The sequence below is a fragment of the Trachypithecus francoisi genome, unplaced genomic scaffold (genome assembly GCF_009764315.1).
Source record: "Trachypithecus francoisi isolate TF-2019V2 unplaced genomic scaffold, Tfra_2.0 Lachesis_group8, whole genome shotgun sequence".
Lineage (NCBI taxonomy): Eukaryota > Metazoa > Chordata > Mammalia > Primates > Cercopithecidae > Trachypithecus > Trachypithecus francoisi.
Genome location: NW_022681473.1, coordinates 60,933,069 through 60,955,319, shown reverse-complemented (window position 1 = coordinate 60,955,319; position 22,251 = coordinate 60,933,069). Strand labels below are relative to the sequence as shown.

At 36.5% G+C, this 22,251-nt stretch overlaps 1 protein-coding gene and 1 pseudogene across 1 annotated transcript; both read left to right on the top strand.

Annotated features, from left to right (window-relative positions):
• The first annotated feature begins 13,610 nt into the window (after positions 1 to 13,610).
• On the top strand, positions 13,611 to 14,348 carry LOC117080962 (annotated as a pseudogene).
• Positions 14,349 to 15,683: 1,335 nt separating this feature from the next.
• LOC117081140 (olfactory receptor 52A5-like) lies at positions 15,684 to 16,634 on the top strand. The gene has a single exon (XM_033206813.1). The coding sequence runs from the start codon at positions 15,684 to 15,686 to the stop codon at positions 16,632 to 16,634; it is 951 nt and encodes a 316-aa protein (XP_033062704.1).
• The last annotated feature ends 5,617 nt before the right edge of the window (positions 16,635 to 22,251 follow it).

Genomic DNA, 22,251 nt, shown 5'->3' with positions numbered 1-22,251 from the left:
ACATACACATATATTTTAATCTCTCTGTATGCTATGCTACATTGACTGACATTTGAATGTTAAAAATAACTGGGTTATGTTTGCTGAAATTTTTAGTGTGTATATATATATATAGATATATTTATGCTTTAAGTTCTGGGATATATGTGCAGAACGTTCACATTTGTTACGTAGGTATACATGTACCATGCTGGTTTGCTGCACCTATCAACTTGTCATCTACAATAATTATTTCTCCTAATGCTATCCCTCCCGATGCCTCCCACCGACTCGAAAGGCGCCAGTGTGTGATGCCTATATGTTCTCATTGTTAATCTCCCACTTATGAGTGAGAACATGTGGTGTTTGGTTTTCTGTTCCTGTATTAGTTTGCTGAGAATGATGGTTTCCAACTTCATCTGTGCTCCTGCAAAGGACATGAACTCATTATTTTCTATGGCTGAATAGTATTCCATGGTGTAGATGTGCCGCATTTTGTTTTTCCAGTCTACCACTGATGGACATTTGGGTTGGTTCCAAGTCTTTGCTATTGTGAAGAGTGCTGCAATAAACGTACATGTGCATGTCTTTATAGTAGAAAGATTTCCTGTCCTTGTGATAGTTTGCTCAGAATGATGGTTTCCAGCTTCATCCATGTCCCTACAAAGGACATGAACTCATCCTTTCTTATGGCTGCATAGCATTCCATGGTGTATATGTGCCACATTTTCTTAATCCAATCTATCATTGATGATTATTTGGATTGGTTCCGAGTCTTTGCTATTGTGAGTGGTGTTGCAATAAAAATACGTGTGCATCTGTCTTCATAGCAGCATGATTTATAATCCTTTGGGTATATACCCAGTAATGGGATTGCTGGGTCAAATGGTATTTCTGGTTCTAGATCCCTGAGGAATCGCCACACTGTCTTCAACAATGGTTGAAATAGTTTACACTCAAAACATCAGTGGAAAAGCATTCCTATTTCTCCACATCCTCTCCAGCACCTGTTGTTTCCTAACTTTCTAATGATCGCCATTCTAGCTGTTGTGAGATGGTACCTCATTTTACTTTTGATTTGCATTTCTCTGATGACCAGTGATGATGAGCACTTTTTCTTGTGACTGTTGGCTGCATAAATGTCTTCTTTTGACAGTGTCTGTTCATATCCTTTGCCCACTATTTGTTGGGGTTGTTTGATTTTTTCTCATAAATTTGTTTGAGTTCTTTGTAGGTTCTGGATATTAGCCCTTTGTCAGATAGGCAGATTGCAAAAATGTTCTCCCATTCTATAGGTTACCTGTTCACTCTGACGGCAGTTTTTTTTTGGGGGGGGGGGCTGTGCAGAAGCTCTTTAGATTAATTAGATCCCATTTATCAATTTTGGCTTCTGTTGCCATTGCCTTTGGTGTTTTAGTCATGAAGTCCTTGTCCATGCCTATGTCCTGAATGGTATTGCCTATGTTTTCTTCTAGGGTTTTTATGGTTTTAGGTCTAACATTTAAGTCTTTAATCCATCTTGAATTAATTTTTGTATAAGATGTAAGGAAGGGATCCAGTTTCAGCTTTCTATGTTTGGCTAGCCAATTTACCAGCATCATTTATTAAATAGGGAATCCTTTCCCCATTTCTTGTTTTTGTCAGCTTTGTCAAAGATCAGATGGTCATAGATGTGTGGTGTTATCTCTGAGTTGTCTCTTTGGTCTATATCTCTGTTTTGGTACCAGTACCATGCTGTTTTGGTTACTTTAGCCTTGTAGTATAGTTTGAAGTCAGGTACCTCCAGCTTTGTTCTTTCTGCTTAGTATTGTCTTGGCAATGCGGGCTCATTTTGGTTCCATATGAACTTTAAAGTAGTGTTTTCCAATTCAATGAATAAAGTCATTGGTAGCTTAATGGAGATGGCATTGAACCTGTAAATTACCTTGGACAGTATGGCCATGTTCATGATCCTGATTCTTCCTATCCATGAGAATGGAATGTTCTTCCATTTGTTTGTGTCCTCTTTTATTTCGTTGACATTGATTCTTCTTATCCATGAGCATGGAATGTTCTTCCATTTGTTTGTGTCCTCTTTTATTTCGTAGAACAGTGGTTTGTAGTTCTCCTTGAAGAGGTCCTTCACATCCCTTGTAAGTTGGATTCCTAGGTATTTTATTCTCTGTGTAGCGATGGTGAATGGGAGTTCAATCATGATTTGGCTCTCTGTTAGTCTGTTATTGTTGTGTAAGAATGCTTGTGATTTTTGCACATTGATTTTGTATCCTGGAACTTTGCTGAAGTTGCTTATCAACTTAAGGAGATTTTGGACTGAGATGATTGGGTTTTCTAAATATACAATCATGTCATCTGCAAACAGGGACAATTTGACTTCTTCTTTTCCTAACTGAATACCCTTGATTTCTTTCTCTTGCCTGATTGCCTTGGCCAAAACTTCCAACACTATGTTGAATAGGAGTGGTGAGAGAGGGCATCCTGGTCTTGTGTCACTTTTCAAAGGGAATGCTTCCAGGTTTTGCCCATTCAGTATGATATCGGCTGTGGGTTTGTCATAAATAGCTCTTATTATTTTGAGATATGTTCCATCAGTACCTAGTTTATTGAGAGTTTTTAGCATGAAGGGCTTTTGAATTTTGTCAAAGGCCTTTTCTGCATCTATTGAGATAATCATGTGGTTTTTGTCTTTGGTTCTGTTTATATGATGGATTACGTTTATTGGTTTGCGTATATTGAACCTGCCTTACATCCCAGGGATGAAGACAACTTGATTGTGGTGGATAATCTTTTTGATGTGCTGCTGGTTTCAGTTTGCCAGTATTTTACTGAGGATTTTGCATCAGTGTTCATCAGGGATATTGGTCTAAAATTCTCTTTGTTGGTTGTGTTTCTGCCAGGCTTTGGTATCAGGATGATGTTGGCCTCATAGAATGAGTTAGGGAGGATTCCCTCTTTTTATATTGATTGGAATAGTTTCAGAAGGAATGGTATCAGCTCCTCTCTGTATCTCTGATAGAATTCGGCTGTGAGTCCGCCTGGCCCTGGGCTTTTTTTGGTTGGTAGGTAATTAATTATCACCTCAATTTCAGAGCCTGTTATTCGTCTATTCGGAGGTTCAACTTCTTCCTGGTTTAGTCTTCGGAGGGTGTATGTGTCCAGGAATTTATCCATTTCTTCTAGATTCTCTAGTTTTTTTGAGTAGAAGTGTTTATAGTATTCTCTGATGGTAGCTTGTATTTCTGTGGGGTTGGTGGTGATATCCCCTTTATCATTTTTTATTGCGTCTATTTGATTCTTCTCTCTTTTCTTCTTTATTAGTCTTGCTAGTGTTCTATCAATTTTGCTGACCTTTTCACAAAACCAGCTCCTGGAGTCTTTGATTTTTTGAAGGGTTTTTTGTGTCTCTATCTCCTTCAGTTCTGCTCTGATCTTAGTTATTACTTGACTTCTGCTAGCTTTTGAATGTGTTTGCTCTTGCTTATCTAGTTCTTTTAATTGTGATTTTAGGGTGTCCATTTTAGATCTTTCCTGCTTTCTCTTGTGGACATTTAGTGCTATAAATTTCCCTCTACACACTGCTTTAAATATGTCCCAGAGATTCTGATATATTGTGTCTTTGTTCTCATTGGTTTCAAATAACATCTTTATTTCTGCCTTCATTTCATTATGGACCCAGTAGTCATTCAGGATCAGGCTGTTCAGTTTCCATGTAGTTGTGCAGTTTTGAGTGAGTTTCTTAATCCTGAGTTCTAATTTGATTGCACTGTGGTCTGAGAGAAAGTTTGTTGTGATTTTTGTTCTTTTACATTTGCTGAGGAGTGCTTTACTTCCAACTATGTGGTCAATTTTGGAATAAGTGTGATGTGGTGCTGAGGAGAATGTATATTCTGTTGATATGGGGTGGAGAGTTCTATAGATGTCTATTAGGTCTGCTTGGTGCAGAGCTGAGTTCAAGTCCTGGATATCCCTGTTGACCTTCTGTCTCATTGATCTTTCTAATATTGGCAGTGGGGTGTTAAAGTCTCCCATTATTATTGTGGGAGAGTCTAAATCTCTTTGTAGGTCTCTAAGGACTTGCTTTATGAATCTGGGTGCTCCTGTATTGGGTGCATATATATTTAGGATAGTTAGCTCTTCTTGTTGGATTGATCCCTTTACTATTATGTAATGGCCTTGTCTCTTTTGATCTTTTTTGGTTTAAAGTCTCTTTTATCAGAGACTAGGATTGCAACCCCTGCTTTCTTTCTTCTCTTTTTCTTTTTTTTTGCTTTCCATTTGCTTGGTAGATCTTCCTCCATCCCTTTTTTTTTTTAAGTCTATGTGTGTCTCTGCATGTGAGATGGATCTCCTGAATACAGCACACTGATAGGTCATGACTCTTTACCCAATTTGCCAGTCTGTGTCTTTTAATTGGGGCGTTTAGCCCATTTACATTTAAGGTTAATATTGTTATGTGTGAATTTGATCCTTTCATTATGATGTTAGCTGGTTATTTTGCTTGTTAGTTGATGCAGCTTCTTCCTAGCATCAGTAGTCTTTACAATTTGGCATGTTTTTGTAGTGGCTGGAACCAGTTGTTCCTTTCTATGTTTAGTGCTTCCTTCGGGAACTCTTGTAAGACAGGCCTGGTGATGATAAAATCTCTCAGCATTTGCTTGTCTGTAAAGAATTTTGTTTCCCCTTCACTTATGAAGTTTAGTTTGGCTAGATGTGAATTTCTGTGTTGAAAATTCTTTCCTTTAAGGATGATGAATATTGGCCCCCACTCTCTTCTGACTTGTAGAGTTTCTTCGAAGACATCAGCTCTTAGTCTGATGGGCTTCTCTTTGCAGGTAACCCGACCTTTCTCTCTGGCTGCCCTTAACATTTTTTCCTTCATTTCAACTTCGGTGAATCTGACAATTATATGTCTTGGGGTTGCTCTCCTTGAGGAGTATCTTTGTGGTGTTCTCTGTATTTCCTGAATTTGAATGTTGGCCTGCCTGGATAGGTTGGGGAAGTTCTCCTGAATAATATCCTGAAGAGTGTTTTCCAACTTGGTTCCATCCTCCCCATCACTTTCAGGTACACCAATCAGATGTAGATTTGGTCTTTTCACATAGTCCCATATTTCTTGGAGGCTTTGTTCATTTCTTTTTACTCTTTTTTCTCTAAGCTTCTCTTCTCACTTCATTTCATTGATTTGATCTTCAATCACTGATACTCTTTCTTCCACTTGATCAAATCGGCTACTGAAGCTTGTGCATACATCACGTAGTTCTCATGCCATGGTTTTCACCTCCATCAGGTCATTTAAGATCTTCTCTACACTGTTTGTTCTAGTTAGTCATTTGTCTAATCTTTTTTCAATGTTTTTAGCTTCCTTGAAATGGGTTCAAACATCCTCCTTTTGCTAAGAGAAGTTTTTTATTACTGACTTTCTGAGGCCTACTTCTGTCAACTCATCAAAGTCATTCTCCTTCCAGCTTTGTTCCATTGCTGACGAGGAGCTGGGATACTTTGGAGGAGAAGGTGAGCTCTGGATTTTAGGATTTTCAGCTTTTCTGTTCTGGTTCCTCCCCATCTTTGTTGTTTTATCTATCTTTGATCTTTTATGATGGTGACCTACGGATGGGGTTTTGGTGTGGATGTCCTTTTTGTCATTGATGATGCTATTCCTTTCTGTTTGTTAGTTTTCCTTCTAACAGTCAGGTCCTGCAGCTGCAGGTCTATTGGGGTTTGCTGGAGGTCCACTCCAGACCCTGTTTGCCTGGGTATTACCAGCAAATATTGTAGAACAGAAAATATTGCAGAACAGCAAATATTGGAAAACAGCAAATATTGCTGCCTGATCCTTCCTCTGGAAACTTCATCTCAGAAGGGCACCTGGCTGTATGAGGTGTCAGTTGGCCCTACTGAGAGGTGTCTCCAAGTTAGGCTTCACTGGGGTCAGGGACCCACTTAAGGAGGCAGTCTGTCTGTTCTCAGAGCTCAATCACTGTGCTAGGAGAACCACTGCTCTCTTCAGAGCTGTCAGAGAGGGACGTTTAAGTCTGCAGAAGTTTCTGCTGCCTTTTGTTCAGCTGTGCCCTGCCCCCAGAGGTGGAGTCTACAAAGGCAGGTGGGCCTCCTTGAGCTGTGATGGGTTCCACCCAGTTTGAGACTCCCTCATTGCTTTATTTACCTACTGAAGCCTCAGCAATGGCGGACGCCCCTCACCCAGTCAAGCTTGCTGCCTGGCAGTTCGATCTTGGACTAGCAGTGAGCAAGGTTCCGTGGGCATGGGACCTGCTGAGCCAGGTGCAGGATATAATCTCCTAGTGTGCCATTTGCTAAGACCATTGGAAAAGCATAGTGCGTAGGTGGCAGTGTCCCGATTTTCTTGGTACAGTCTGTCACAGCTTCCTTTGGCTAGGAAATGGAAATCCCTCGATGTCTTGCACTTCCCAGGTGAAGCGATGCCCCGGCCTGCTTCGACTCACCCTCCGTGTGCTGCACCCACTTTCTGACCAGTCCCAGTGAGATGAACCAAGTACCTCAGTTGAAAATGCAGAAATCACCCGTCTTCTGTGTCAGTCACACTGGGAGCTACATACCAGAGCTGTTCCTATTCGGCCATCCCGTAATACAACTGGGTGACTGCCATTTCTGTAGTTCAAGTCCACTGTTCTAACCTGCTGGCTCCAGGGAGTCCTGGCAGTACAGATCAGGAGGAATTTCCAACGATGCAGCACAGCTGCTGTGCCAGGCTATGACCACTGTTTCTTTAAGTGGGACCCTGATCCATCCCTCCTCACTGGTGGGGACTTCCTGCAGGAAATTAGGCAACTCCAGCCAGGGTTATACAGACAGAACTCTGATCTTTCCCTGGAACAAATCCCCTGAGGGAAGGGGCAACTATAGTTTCTGCGGTTCAGCTGGCTTAGTCTAGACAATACCATTCAGAATATAGGCATGGGGAAAGATTTAATGATGAAAATGCCAAAAGCAATTGAAACAAAAGCTAAAATTGACAAATGGGATCTAATTAAACTAAGGAGCTTCTGCACAGCCAAAGAAACTATCATCAGAGTGAACAGACAACCTACAGAATGGGACAAAATTTTTGCAATCTGTCTGACAAAGTTCTAATATCTAGAGTATACAAGGGACTTAAACAAGTTTACAAGAAAAAACAACCTCATTAAAAAGTGGGCAAAGGACAAGAAGACATTTATGTGGCCAACAAACATATGAAAAAAGGCACAACATCACTGATTATTAGAGAAATGAAAATCAAAACCACAGTGAGATACTATCTCATACTAGTCAGAATGGTGATTATTAAAAAGTCAAGAGGGCCAAGTGTGGTAGCTCACACCTGTAATCACAGCATTTTGGGAGGCTGAGGCCGGCAGATCATGAGGTGAGGAGATTGAGACCATCCTGGCTAACACGGTGAAACCCTGTCTCTACTAAAAATACACAAAAAATAGCCGGGCATGGTGGCATGTGTCTATAGTCCCAGCTACTCAGGAGGTTGATGCAGGAGAATCACTTGAACCTGGGAGGTAGAGGTTGCAGTGAGCCAAGATCATGCCACTCTACTCCAGCCTGGGTGACAGAGCAAGACTCCACCACAAAAAAAGAAAAAAAAAAGTCAAGAAACAATAGGTGTTGGCAGGTTGCAGAGGAAAAGGAGAGGTTTGCCACTGTTGCTGGGAGTGTAAATTAGTTCAGCCATTGTGGAAGAGAGTGTGGCAATTCCCCAACGATCTAGAAGCAAAAATACCATTTGACCCACATTTCTATTACTGGGTATATGCCCAAAGGAATATAAATCATTCTATTATAAAGATACATGCATATATATGTTCATCATAGCACTATTTACAATAGCAAAGACATGGAATCAACCTAAATGCCCATCAGTGATAGACTGGATAAAGAAAATATGGTACATATACACTATGGAACACTATGCGCTCATAAAAAGGGATGAGATCATGTCTTTTGCAGGGACATGGCTGGAGCTGGAAGCCGTTATCCTCAGCAAACTAATGCAGGAACACAAAACCCAGCACTGCGTTTTCTCACTTACAAGTGGAAACTGAATGATGATAACGTGTCGACACATCATGGGAAACAACACACTGGAGCCTGTTGAAGGGTGGCAGGGGAGGGGGATCATCAGGAAGAACAGCTAATGCATGCTGGGGTTAATACCTAGGTGATGGGATGGTCTGTGAAGCACTTGTTTACCTATGTAACAAACCTGCACATCCTGCCCACATACTCTGGAAATTAAAATAAAAGCTGAAAAAGGAACATCTGGAGTTGTTTCGTGGAGATCATGCTTGATCTGAGAGCTGAATATTAAACATGGGAGCAAGTAGTTTTGAGAATTAAAGGGCAGTTATATGTAAAAGAAAATAATCACGGATTCCAAATAAATGCTACTGGTGTTGTTCAGATTAGCTCTTGGAAGGACTAGTTTTACTTGCTTTCATGTTACATGAAATTGAATTATAAGTCTCTGAATATAATGGAAATGCTTTCCTAGAATTGATTCTGACTTCTTCCCACCATGAATGCATTCAATTCTCTCTCTTTCTCTCTCTCTCTCGCTCACACACACACGCGCGCGTGTGTGTGTGTGATACTATAGGAGGGCATCCCTTGACCTGCTTGTTATTAACTCAAGCTTGAAGAAAAACAGAAGACTGAAATTTCTTCTGTGAAAATTCTATGAAATAAGTAATAAGAATCACTAATATTCAGGGAGTAGAGACCAAGAAGTTTTTGATTTATTTTTATACATCTTATTTTCATGCCGACATTTTTTTTAAAGGCAGATGGATTAAATAGGGTTCACGATAGGGAATAAAATTTATCAATCTTTCATTCCTCAAGAGAATTGGCTCATACTGTTGCCCAACTGCTGATGCTATATTTGTCTCATTAAAAATGGTTTATTTATAACCGCATGTATCGCTATACCAGCATAAGTAGGTGCATGCACATGAGAAGATTGGAAAATTAAACTTGTGAGTATGTGTTCTTCTAGGTTCCTCTGAGATGCAGATAGAGAAATGATTAGACAGAATCTAAGGAGAATATGGTAACTGAATATTTAATTCTGCATAAGGAGTTACTCTGAGCAGAAATTCTTAAAGAAAAATAATAACCCAATTGTCAGGATTTGACCTAGGATACCAGTTTCTCTTGGCCTAGTAAGCATTTTCAGCTTTTTTTTTTTTTTTTTTTTTTTTTTTGTCTTTTCTTGTTTTTGGTGTATCTTTCAGATTTTCGACTAAAGCAGGTATATGGTCTGACCCTGACTCAGGAAAACATATAAAGATAATGCCAAAATGGAAACAAAGAAAGCTTAAATATCAAGATAGTTAGCATGTTTCTTAGATTAGTTCCTCACATTTTCTAATTCCCCATAATCCCTTCTCCATTCTGATACACTCTGGGCAATAGAATAAATGAATTTGCAACCATATTACATTTTATGCATTTTTATGTAAAGTAGATCCAGTAAACATAACAGATTAAATTAATTCCTACTAGGATGCACTGAATAGTCATTTTACATTTAAGATCCAAAGGAAGAATTTTCAGCTCTGTTAAAAACGTTAGGAATATTTCATAGAGGAGGTGATTCTTGAGCTGAAAGTTGAATGATAAATTGGTATTTGTCAGGTGGTAAGGACATGAAAATCTAAAGAAAATATTACAGAGTAAAGTCTAAGAAAAGTGTACAACTCAAAAATAGTCTTTAAAATTCTAAGATACAATTTTGTTAAGAGTGAAAATAAGTATTTTAGCAATGTTAAGATAAAGTAAAAACAATTATATGCTAAGCATTTAGTCACTGAATGTAGACTGAGTTTAAATGAACGGTAGTTATCCAGTTTTATTCCAGAGAAATACAAGTTTTTCCACATGCAATTGCACAAATATCTCTTTATAGGAATCCTCAATCTACTGAGCTACATTGTCTACATGATTAATGAAGCCACATTAAATCAAAATACTTGAAGATCATGTCCAAATCAGGTATTTTACTACTCCCTGAACTACAGTGAGTTCCCCAACCAGCTACAGTCATTCCAAAATGAAGTTATCTACTCTGTGACAGCAGAAGCAGAAAGACACGCTGGTCTTGAGTGTATTGGAAAGGTAGAGATAGAGATAGATAAAGATGGTAGATAGAAATGGATACAGATGGAGATATGAGAGAGAGAGAGAGCATGAAAAGGAGAGAAAGAAAGAGAACTTAGAGCTAGACCACCAGAAGTAATAAAGTGACTCTCATAAAATAAACATTTTTCCCAATCTCAACAACCACATGAGTCACTATTCATCTTCACCTTCTTGGAAGAATGAGTGATTAAGTAGAATTAAGAGTAGTTTACCTTCCCAAATTTTTCAGCGGAAGCATTTCCTACTTTATGGATCAGAAGGAACTGGGGATAAAAGGGAGAAACTCTTTGCCAACAGCAATGTGAAGAGTGAGTTAAATTCAGAGAAACTTTAAATCTGAGATATGTATTTTTCATCCACGTTTGAACTTCCTAGCTGTAAATAAAATGTAAAACAGAGAATATCAGGAGGAGATTACTGCTTATAGTATAACATAATGTGTTTAAGCATGAATATTTTGTTAGTAGTGTAAAAACAAATATATTTTAAATGCTTATATTACAAGGCTTTAATGAAAAGACAATAATCAAGCAAATAGAGAACATAGGAAAACTTCCTAGAAGTGGAGGAGAGATGTCCTTCCTGCTGGGATAGAGAATGAGGAAGAGGAGTTGAGAGTTTGTATAATTGTAACTAACATTTTATGATGAAGAGAGGAGTTATAATAGACAATTTGAAGAGAGAGGTGAAGTTTAACAGTAGAAATTCTAGGCCGGACGTGGTGGCTCACGCCTGTAATCCCAGCACTTTGGAAGTCCGGCAAGGGCAGATCACGAGGTCAGGAGATCGAGACCATCCTGGCTAACACAGTGAAACCCCGTCTGTACTAAAAATACAAAAAAAATTAGCCAGGCATGATGGTGGGCACCTGCAGTCCCAGCTACTCGGGAGACTGAGACAGGAGAATGGCATGAACCTAGGAGGCAGAGCTTGTAGTGAGCCAAGATTGGGCTACTGTACTCCAGCCTGGGCGACAGAGCAAGACTGTCTCCAAAAAAAAAAAAAAAAAAAAAAGAGTAGAAATTCTGGAACTTAGCCAGAGAATTCAGAGCTGCATAAATTGTAGTGGCAACCTTTTCAGAAATGTAGTTTTCTCTTTATCATTGAGCTTCTCTGTCAGAAAAGCTGAATGTACTGATTGAAATGTAAGATTTTGCAGGCACAGAGGGAGCATGCTTATTGTGTCAGGTATCAAAGGAGTAATGTGTTTTACCATGAACAAAAAGTAAAAGAATGTGAATCATTAAGATGAAGTACTGGCTCTGAATAAAAGAAAGAAAGAAAGAAAAAGACATGACAATATGTTGGATAGAAAAATGAGAGATTTGTCAGGATATGAAATTGTAAGTAACATGTATATATGAGTAATGTCTAATACATAATTTTCCAAGGTAAAGTGCAAGTTTATGTTGCAGTTCTGTGAAGCTAATGTGAAACATGAATGAAAGCTTTTGTTCATGGAGGGAGACATGGCTATTGTCCTTATATTAACGCATAAAGCAAAGTTAGTATACTAGTGTATCCACCAAGACATAAAAATAAGATCCAGACACAAAAATATTTGTCTCTCTTACCTTTTTGTACCCTAATTATAAAATGTGATGTGCTTTTTTATTTCTTTACTTTTTTAATTACGAAAATTTAGATGTATATGATTTTAAAACTGGGGATCTCATTCCTCAAGTTAAATTCTACACACAGTCAGAAAAAAAAAAAAAAAAATCTAAGGAATTTGTTGGGTGACATATCAACACAGATACAAGGGGACAAAAATATTAAAATAAATGAAAAGTATAGAAAAACAATGATTTAGAAACTACATTGAGCAGTGGATTTCTCTGGGAGAAATATAGGATAGGCTGTTTTTAGGCATTGATCAGCAGAAGGTAACTTATCTGGATGGTATTATGCAGAGGAGATTTTGCCTGATTGAATAAGCAACAATGAAAAAGTAACAGAATAATGACTTCACATCAAAGACCTTCATAAGGGTATGGAGAGTTGATCGTGAGAATTAATGACAGATAGATACATGGTTAGAAAGATTGGCATATTCCTTAGTAAGCAAGGATAAGTGTTGAAATTAAAAAGCAAATCAAAACAAACAGACAAAAAAAACCTTTGTCTTTATGTTTCTTAAGAGACTAAGGGAGTTAGATGGCATTTTGGGGCTCACTTATAATTCTGACTCCATGATGCCTTTGAAAAATATTTGGTACAGCCTACTGAAGGAAAAAAATCTATTGGCACCCAATATGAGTAAAAATAAATCTTCACTATGGGTAATTTAGAGCTCTCCTGTCTTTTTGGAAAAATGGTCCTTTAATAGAATTCTGTCTAAAATATTTATTTATATTTTATATAATATATATTTGTATAAATATACATTGGATCCACAGATGTTTACCTCTTGGTGGAATTAATAGCACACAAGGTAGCTAAGAGGTTACATTGAAGGTTCCTATAGTGAAACACATAAAGCATTTCTAGTGTTTGAATCTTTTCCATGTAAGAGATTCTTTGATATTAGGATGGAAGAAATGCCCATCAAAGTCGACATCAGCTTTCTCTTAGTTATTAAGCAAACTTTGGAAAAAAGCTCCTTCATGTGGTTCTGTATTTTGCACAACGTGGTCACAAGCCACACTGGGGCTCTACCACAGCTAATAGAAAATATCACAGATAGTGATCAGCAAGTATGAAAAACTGGAGATGATGCAAATGACAGTTTTCCTGGAGAACAAAGCTGTTTCATTTCACACTGGAAAAAGAAAAGTATCTATGTATACCTATACATATTGTCTTGCCTTTAATTAAAATGGATTTGATGGGAAAAATTTGTCAAAAGTTGTTTCTCTCTCTCTCTCTCTCTCTCTCTGTGTGTGTGTGTGTGTGTGTGTGTGTGTGTGTGAGTGCGTGTGTGTGATGGGATGCTAATGGGATAGTTGTATTTAGGGAGGTAAGATTGTGTAGGAAGAACATAAAGAGCCAGGCAAAGAAAAATTAGATCAGTCCAAAAGGTCCAGAAGTGGTTTCCATTCATGCACTCGGGAATATCAGAGAGCTAAACTGATGGGAAAGCTGTTTACCAATGATTATATAATCATCTCAGTCCTAGATTACCCAGCAATCACCTAAACACATGCTTAAGGCATTAGAAGGGGCAGGGGTTTAATTAATTTAATTAATTTTCTAATACAGAGATATTATTGGAGGAAACCATGTAATGTGCATAAATGCATAACTCACGCCTTTTCAAAAGGGAATCAAAAAAGAGAACAATATCAGAAAAAAACAAATTTTCCATTCAAATTTTGTACCCAGTTCAGAGCAACTTCACTCTCTTCTTCTGCAAGGTTAGATGCCCATCTTGTCATAAATACATTTTACCCTACCGGTTAAACCAAAGAACAATTAGACTTTATATAAGACATACAAGTATTGCAATAATAAATAAATATCCATGCTGCTTTCATTTTTGTGATGACTGTGTACACAAAGCTTTATAATCGGCTCTCATTTGGGTGGAACACAGTGAAGACTGACATGAGTGCAGCCTGGAGAGATCCTCTTCCAATTGTTCCACTTGGATTAGCTGCATTTGCTGCCATCTTGTTTGCCTTGGGATTGACTTTAGGAAAAAACATAGCTGGTGGGATGTTGTTTTTTATCCAGATGAAAATAATTCTCAGAAACAAAACTTCTATTGAATCATGGATTGAGGAGAAGGCTAAAGATCGAATTCAATGTTATCAACTAGATGAAGTCTTTGTTTTTCCTTATGATATAGGAAGTAGATGGAAACAGGTATTTATGTGGTCAGCGGTCCCTGAAGAAGATGGACTTGAGTGGCCAGTAAGAGAAGGCTGTCACCAGTACAGCTTAACAATAGAACAGTTGAAACAAAAAGCAGATAAGAGAGTCAGAACTAATAGATTATAGTGATGCCTGCTGTCCATCGAATAAATGAATCAAAACCTTCTTCACAAGCCCTGCACTGAAGAGCCTCAAATAGAGCTACGAAAAGGGAAGTTCATTTTAGCCACAAGAGGTTTACGATATTGGTTATAAGGAGACAAAATTCTTGATGACAAGAAGGTGTTTCAAGGATAAGGGGATGGTTCCCTAGAAAATGTATGGAAAAGTATGCCTGTGATGCTAAAACAGATCAAACTTCAGAGGACGAGAAGAAAAATAGATAGCTGCTGTTAAAATGAAATTATCCTTTAAGTCTGCTTTATTACTTGAAAATTGTACATGTTGCTAAAGAATTATGCAATGAGCCTACTCTGGTTAAGATGTTCTTTTCCTCAAAGGTGCCCTAGTGCAATGATTAAATATTTTTAATACCATTTTGAAATGGAGAAGCCATTCTGCACAAGCCTTTGAATCCCTGCCCCTCTTTACCAGCTTTTCTTCCCCCTCAAAAGAAAAACATTTCACCCAAATAAGTTAATGCCATTTTCTCTAGGATTTTTTTAATGCACACTCTGGACATCACCTGCAGATACATTTCCCTCCTTGCCAGGAGCATCTGCATGTGGTACTTCTCTTTTCCCTCAGTTGATATTTCTTATATGATATTCTAGATATTATAGAACTCAATTTGTCAAATTCAGTATAAGCTCAAGTTTTGTTACCTGTTTTAATAGTGCACATTTTGTCAGATCAAATAAAGAGCAATGGATGTTCTGTATATAAAAAGGAAATATATAAAAATTGTTTATTATTTTTAACAAATAACATCATAAATTAAATTCCATTGAACAAATACATTTATCTTTACAATGTTTTCTAGAACATTTGAAATATTTGTGTTTGTTTGTTTGATGCTTTCAGATTTATTTTACTAAAGAATTTGTAATCACCTTATATATTTTTAAAAGATTACTTATTGACATATTAATATGACAAAATGCTTCAAGATAAATAAAATGTATTATGATTTAAGTTATTACTTATTGATATATTAATATGACAAAACATTTCAAAATAAATAAAATGTATTATGATTTAAGCTATTATTCTCTTTTAGGCTATTATTCTATCAAGTACAATATTGTAAGTACATTTCCAGCTCTAAAATTTGATAAGATTTTATTCATATATCAAGTTTCAGTCATTTCCATCTGACTTGTTTACCATTTGACATATAATCAATTTTATTTTGTATTTGTTTATCTCTAAACGTATTGCAAAACCAAACTGATATTTTTCAACTGATAAATACACAGAAATACAGACATAACACTATTGTGAGGAAGTCTTTGTCTATTGAATAGTGTGTGTATTGTATGCTTTTGTGTTGAAATAGAGACAAAATGGGACAGAGAAAGATTACGAGAGAGAGGCTCTTAGGAGATATTCCTGGATCTATTTAACCAGTACAGGAGTATGCTTGACAAAATGCCCTCAAAGCCATATTTAATTTCTGAATATATACATTTCTATAAATCTAGGCAAGAACAGATAGCAGAAGAGAGAAAACAAAAAAGCTAACTAAACCAGAAGGCTTTCTAAAGCAGCTGTAAGTCAACATGCTCAAGCTCAATGGCACAGTCTTTATGCCTTCAATGCTGACGCTGATTGGGATCCCTGGCTTGGAGTCTGTGCAGTTCTGGATTGGAATTCCTTTCTGCGCCATGTACATCATTGCTGTGTTTGGGAACTCCCTGCTCTTGGTCATCATCAAAGCTGAGCGCAGCCTTCATGAGCCCATGTATGTCTTCCTGGCAATGCTTGGAGCAACAGACATTGCTCTCAGTACCTGCATCCTACCCAAAATGCTAGGAATATTCTGGTTTCATCCGCCACAAATACACTTTGATGCCTGTCTCTTGCAGATGTGGTTCATCCACTCATTTCAGCGTATTGAGTCGGGTATTTTGCTGGCCATGGCCCTGGACCCTTATGTGGCAATCTGTGATCCTCTGAGACATGCAGTCATTTTTATCCACCAATTTCTCACTCAGATCAGGGTTGGGGTGACACTCAGAGCAGCCTTGTTTGCAGCTCCATGTGTCATTCTCCTTAAATGTCGGCTGAAATTCTACAGGACCACTGTGGTCTTACATTCATATTGTGAGCACATGGCCATCGTGAAGCTGGCAGCAGATGACGTTCGAATCGATAAGATCTATGGCCTGTTTGTGGCTTTCAGTATACTTGGACTTGATGTAATCTTCATCACACTCTCCTACATTCGAATATTTATAACTGTTTTCAATCTGCCTCAAAAGGAAGCGAGGTTCAAGGCCTTTAACACCTGTATTGCCCACATTTGTGTCTTCCTTGAGTTTTATCTCCTGGGTTTCTTTTCCTTCTTTACACACAGGTTTGGGTTCCATATTCCATCCTATATTTATATTCTTCTGTCCAACATTTACCTACTTGTCCCACCTTTGCTCAGTCCTATTGTTTATGGAGTAAAGACCAAACAAATTCAAGATGGAGTGTCCAAGATCTTCTACTCTAAAAATCCTTCCTGATTTCTCATTTATCTCATTTTAAATAACAAAAAGTCACTTTGAAGCAGCCTCTATCTTGATGAGAATCTGTGCTTTCTCAAGTTCATTGTGTGCTGAAATAGCTTTACTTTTGCATTTGAAACAGTAAGACTTTGACTCCTACTTAAACAATTTCACTTGTTTTGGTTACAAAATTGATTGAAGCACACAGAGCTAATAACATTTAATCAATAGATGACATGAAGGCACAAATTATAAAGATCTTTTTTATAATTTAATTAACTCTCAATAACAGATATTTTTAAAAAGCAACACTGACTGTTAATATTTTAATCTCTGTTTAAAAAATTTATTACATTGTCACCACTGCATAAAAAATTTAGTCTAATTATTATAATTCTAATAAATATGAACTAAATCATTTGTACTATTTTTATGATCACACTAATCTATACTAATCACTATATTAATATGCTGATGTATAAAGTTGCAGGTTTGCATTTAAGACAGTAAGCCTTGGATTTTTAGTTAAATGGATTCAGTAGTTATTAATGCTACTGAATCAGTACTCAGTCAATAGATGTCATAAAAAAACAGAAATCATGAAGATTGTTTGTAGTCCAATTACTCAACGTATTTCTTCAATCATTCAGTGTAAAAATTGTCTTTAAAATATCTCAATGAATCTTAAAATAAGCTTAAATTATCTTAATAATACCTCAATGAATCTTAAATTTAAGTGTTATTCTCTTAAAATATTAAGTGCACGAAGTTAAAAATATTAAGTGCATGAAGTTCTTTAACACCAGAATAAACGTAGTGTCAAAGCTGATAATTCTAATAACAATGAACCAACTCTTCTCCTAGAATTTTAATTGTCATTATCGTCATCATTACCACTCGAGTCTATTTTGTGTCTTATGATAATGTGCACACTAGAAGGTACCAAATGTTTAAATATGCATTGGAATGCATTATTACTGACTTTATATTTAGGACTGATTGTGATTTCCAGAAATCCGAGTACATATATAGTACAAATTATTCCCACTGACTCTACACCTAGTTTGTTCTATTGTTAGCATTGTACATTAGGATGGCATATTTTTTACAATTAATAAACTAATATTCATATGTTATAATTAACTAAAGTCTACAGTGTTTTTCATGTTTTCTTAATTTTTATCTAATTTCCCTTTTCCCCAAGGTTTTATTCAGGATGCCTCATTACATTTAGTTGTCATGTCTGCTCAGGCTCCTTTTGGCTGTGAAAATTTTTGAGACTTTCCTTAATTCTGATGGCCTTGATATTATTCAGGTATTTTGTATCATGCCCTCTTACTGGAATTTATCTGATGTCATTCTTAGAATTAGAGTTTGCTTATGTGATTTTGGAAGTAAGAGTTAAAGTGCCATTTGGATCACATTATATCAATGGTATCTATCATCAACATAATTTATCACGGTGTGTGTTGACATTGATTACTTGGCAGAAATAATGTTTTGAGATTTCTCCATTTTAAACTTATTTTAAAACATTCCCATACTGTACTCTTTAAAGTAACTATATGCAATCCACATTTAAGGAGTGCAGTTATATATTTCTTATTTATAAAGATGGGAATAGCTACATAATTTAATAAATAACTTAGAATTCTTCTACATGGGAGATTTTATCTTCTTTTGATTAATTTATTCAATTATTTATTTCTATCAGTATGGATTTAGGGATACTTATACTATACTTTGGATTATAATCCCATGTTGTTTTGTTACTTATTATCAAGTTATTTCAGTTTGGTCATTGATATATTTTACATTTGGCTTCTGTTCCTCTTTAGCCTACTCCTTATTGTGTGTGCAGGTGTGTATGTTTGTGTGTGTGTATGTGTGTGAATACACATATATATGTGTATATATATATGTGTATATGTATATACACATATGTGTATATATGTGTGTATATGTGTATATATGTGTGTGTATATGTGTATTTATAATATATATGTATGTATGTGAGTGTTTTAGCCCCTCTTATGTGGAACTAAAAGATGCTCCAAGATCATCTTAGGTATTTCCTGTGTCAGTATGAGAATTGTTTCTCCAAAAACTTTTATTTATTTGTTGGTGAATCATAATAGGAACCAGTATTTGAGTCCCAGGTATACTTGTTCCGACTTAAATGTCTGTCTTTCAGGTTCTCTCAGCAGGCAGAGCAAGGAATTGTATATGGGTATGCTAACTCAGGTATATACACATATGTATAAATATTCTAAATATTCTTTTATGTAACCATTTGGACCTAAATTAAGCTAATCTTGAATTCCTACTAATGTGTGCAACTTTGTTTTATTCCTACATAGATTTTTCTAGCCTCTTCTCCTTGCTTATCTAGAAATTCTCACTTCAGTAGTGGACAGCCTGGCTTCAACTATCTGTCATGCATTTACTGCATTGGTAATTTCTAGAACACACATAAAGCAGTATCAGAATTGATGATGTTTGCTTTGTGGGAAATAACTTTATCAAGTAAGTACAGTGTTTACACACTGTTTCTTTTGTCCTTGTTTTTACACACCACTCATTTCCCAAGTTACTTATGTCAGTAGCTTTTCTCACAACCCCCCTCAGTGAGATTGTTTCATGTATCTATTATACAGTTAGATTATTTTGTTACCATATGCATTCTTTCTATAACTCCCCTATCTTCTGATGATTTTTAATTTGCATATAATAAGGTTAACTCTATGCTGTAAACTTCTTTTGTGTGTGTGTGTGTGTTTTACAAATGCATAATGCCATGGTCAGTATCACATGGTATACTTCATGATGTATGGACAAAGATAGTTGTGTTTCTTCCTTCCAAATCTGTATACCTTTTATTTCCTTTCCTTTTGTTATTGCACTAGCTGGGAACCACAGTACGATGTTGATCAGGAGTGGTGAGAGGGAGAAATATTGCCTTGTTTCAGATCTTAGGGGAAAAGCATTTAGTATTTCATCCTTTAGTGTAAAGTTAACTATAAGGTTGTTCTGTAGGTTTTTTTTACAAAGTGGAAGATTTGTTTGTTTGTTTCATAAATGGGTGCTAGGTTTTGCAAATTCTATTGCTCCATTAATTGATATGATCACCTACTGATGTGATGAATGACATTAATTGATTTTCAAATATTAAACTTGTCCTAAACACTTGAAATAAATTCCATGGGCCGGGCGCGGTGGCTCAAGCCTGTAATCCCAGCACTTTGGGAGGCCGAGTCGGGCGGATCACGAGGTCAGGAGATCGAGACCATCCTGGCTAACACGGTGAAACCCCGTCTCTACTAAAAAATACAAAAACTAGCCGGGCGAGGTGGCGGGCGCCTGTAGTCCCAGCTACTTGGGAGGCTGAGGCAGGAGAATGGCGTAAACCCGGGAGGCGGAGCCTGCAGTGAGCTGAGATCTGGCCACTGCACTCCAGCCTGGGCGACAGAGCGAAACTCCGTCTCAAAAAAAAAAAAAAAAAAAAAAAAGAAATAAATTCCATGGACATAATACAATATTGTTTTATAAATTGTAGGATTTGATTGCTTAACAATTTGTTAGGGCTTTGTGCATCTACATTCGTGAGACTCATTTGTCTAAGTTTTCATTCTCTTAATGTTTTTCATTTGGCTTTGGTAGTAGGATAATGCTGGCCTCATAGAATGAATTAAGAAATATTCCCTATGCTTCTATTTTCTGGAAGAGATTAGAGGAACTGATATCATTTCTTTAAATGTTTCCTAGAATTTGCCAGTGAAATCTATTGTTTTTTGTTTTAGAAATTTATTTTATTTTATTTATTTTTGAGACGGAGTCTCACTCTGTTGCCCAGGCTGGAGTGCAGTGGCACAATCTCGGCTCACTGCAAGCACCACCTCCCGGGTTCACGCTGTTCTCCTGCTTCAGCCTCCTGAGTAGTTGGGACTACAGGTACCCGCCACCATGCCTGGTTAATTTTTTGTGTTTTTAGTAGAGACAGAGTTCCACTGTGTTTGCCAGGATGGTCTTGATCCCCTGACCTCGTAATCCACCCACCTCAGCCTCCCAAAGTGCTGGGAGTACAGGCATGAGCCACCGTGCCCGGCCAGAAATTCATTATTTTTGATTCATTTTTAATAGATGTCAACCAATTCATGGGACTAATTCTTTCTAGATTTTGGCAGTTCATGTTTTTATGGAATTTGTTCATATAATTTGTTGTCAAAATTATAGGCAAAGGATTGGTGAGAGCACTTCTTTATTTTTTTTTTAAGTCCACATATGAGTCATGATGACCCCCTCTTTTATTTCTGCTATTAGTGATTTGTTTTCACTATCATTTTCTTATTTGCTTGGCTACAGGTTTATCAATTTTATTGATTGTTCTAGAAACCATATTTTAGTTTTATTAATTTCTGAATTTTTTCCTGTATTCAATTTATTTGATACATTTTAAAGTTTTTAATGTTTTTCTCTTTTTATTTTAGATTTAAATTGTTCTTTTTTCTCCTAATGTAGAGGCTTAGATTATTAATTATAGATATTTATGTTCTTCTAATACATGCAGTTGTGGATATAAATTTCCTATAACACTGCATCTCACAGATTTTGATGTTTTATCTTCATTTATATTTAGCTCAAAATATAGAGTTTCTAAAATATTTGACTTGCGACTTTTTAATCTTATTATTACATAGAAGTATATTGTTTAATCTCCAAATATTTGGGAATTTTCTAACTTTCTGCTTAAAAAATAGTTTTTTATGTAGTTTAATGTAGTTGTGGCATGAGAACTCACTTTGTATTGTTTCTATTGTTTTTCATTTGTCAAGATGTTTTTTATGGCCCAGAATCAGACTTATCTTTGTGAATGTTCCATGTGAGTTTGAAAGAATGTTTATTATGTTGTTGAGCAAAGCATTCTATAAGTGTCAATCAGATCAAATAGACTGATTATGCTTTTAAAGTTACCTATACCTTTTCTGATACCCTGCCTGTATGATCAATTACTGAAAAAGGAGAGTTCAAGTTTCAATAGTGGATATGTCCATGTTGCTCATATATTTTTATTCTCTATCGTTAAGTTCATACACATTTATGATTGTTATGTCTTTTTGGAAAGTACATCTTTTGTCATAATGTGATACCCACTTTATTTCTGCCTTGTCTGAAATTAATATATTTGCTCCAACTTCTTTTGGCTAGTTAGCACTGTATATATTTTTATATGTTTACTTTAAATCTTTATGTGTTTTTATATTTAACTTGAGTTTCTTATCATAAGCAGGTTTATCTTAGTTTTTTTTTTTCTTTCTGAAAATCTTTATATTTTACTTTATTTTTTATTTATTTATTTTTATTTTATTTTTATTTTTTTATTATACTTTAAGTTCTAGGGTACATGTGCATAACATGCAGGTTTGTTACATATGTATACTTGTGCTATGTTGGTGTGCTGCACCCATCAACTCGTCAGCACCCATCAATTCATCATTTATATCAGGTATAACTCCCAATGCAATCCCCCCCCCCATGATAGGCCCCGATGTGTGATGTTCCCCTTCCCGAGTCCAAGTGATCTCATTGTTCAGTTCCCACCTATGAGTGAGAACATGCGGTGTTTGGTTTTCTGTTC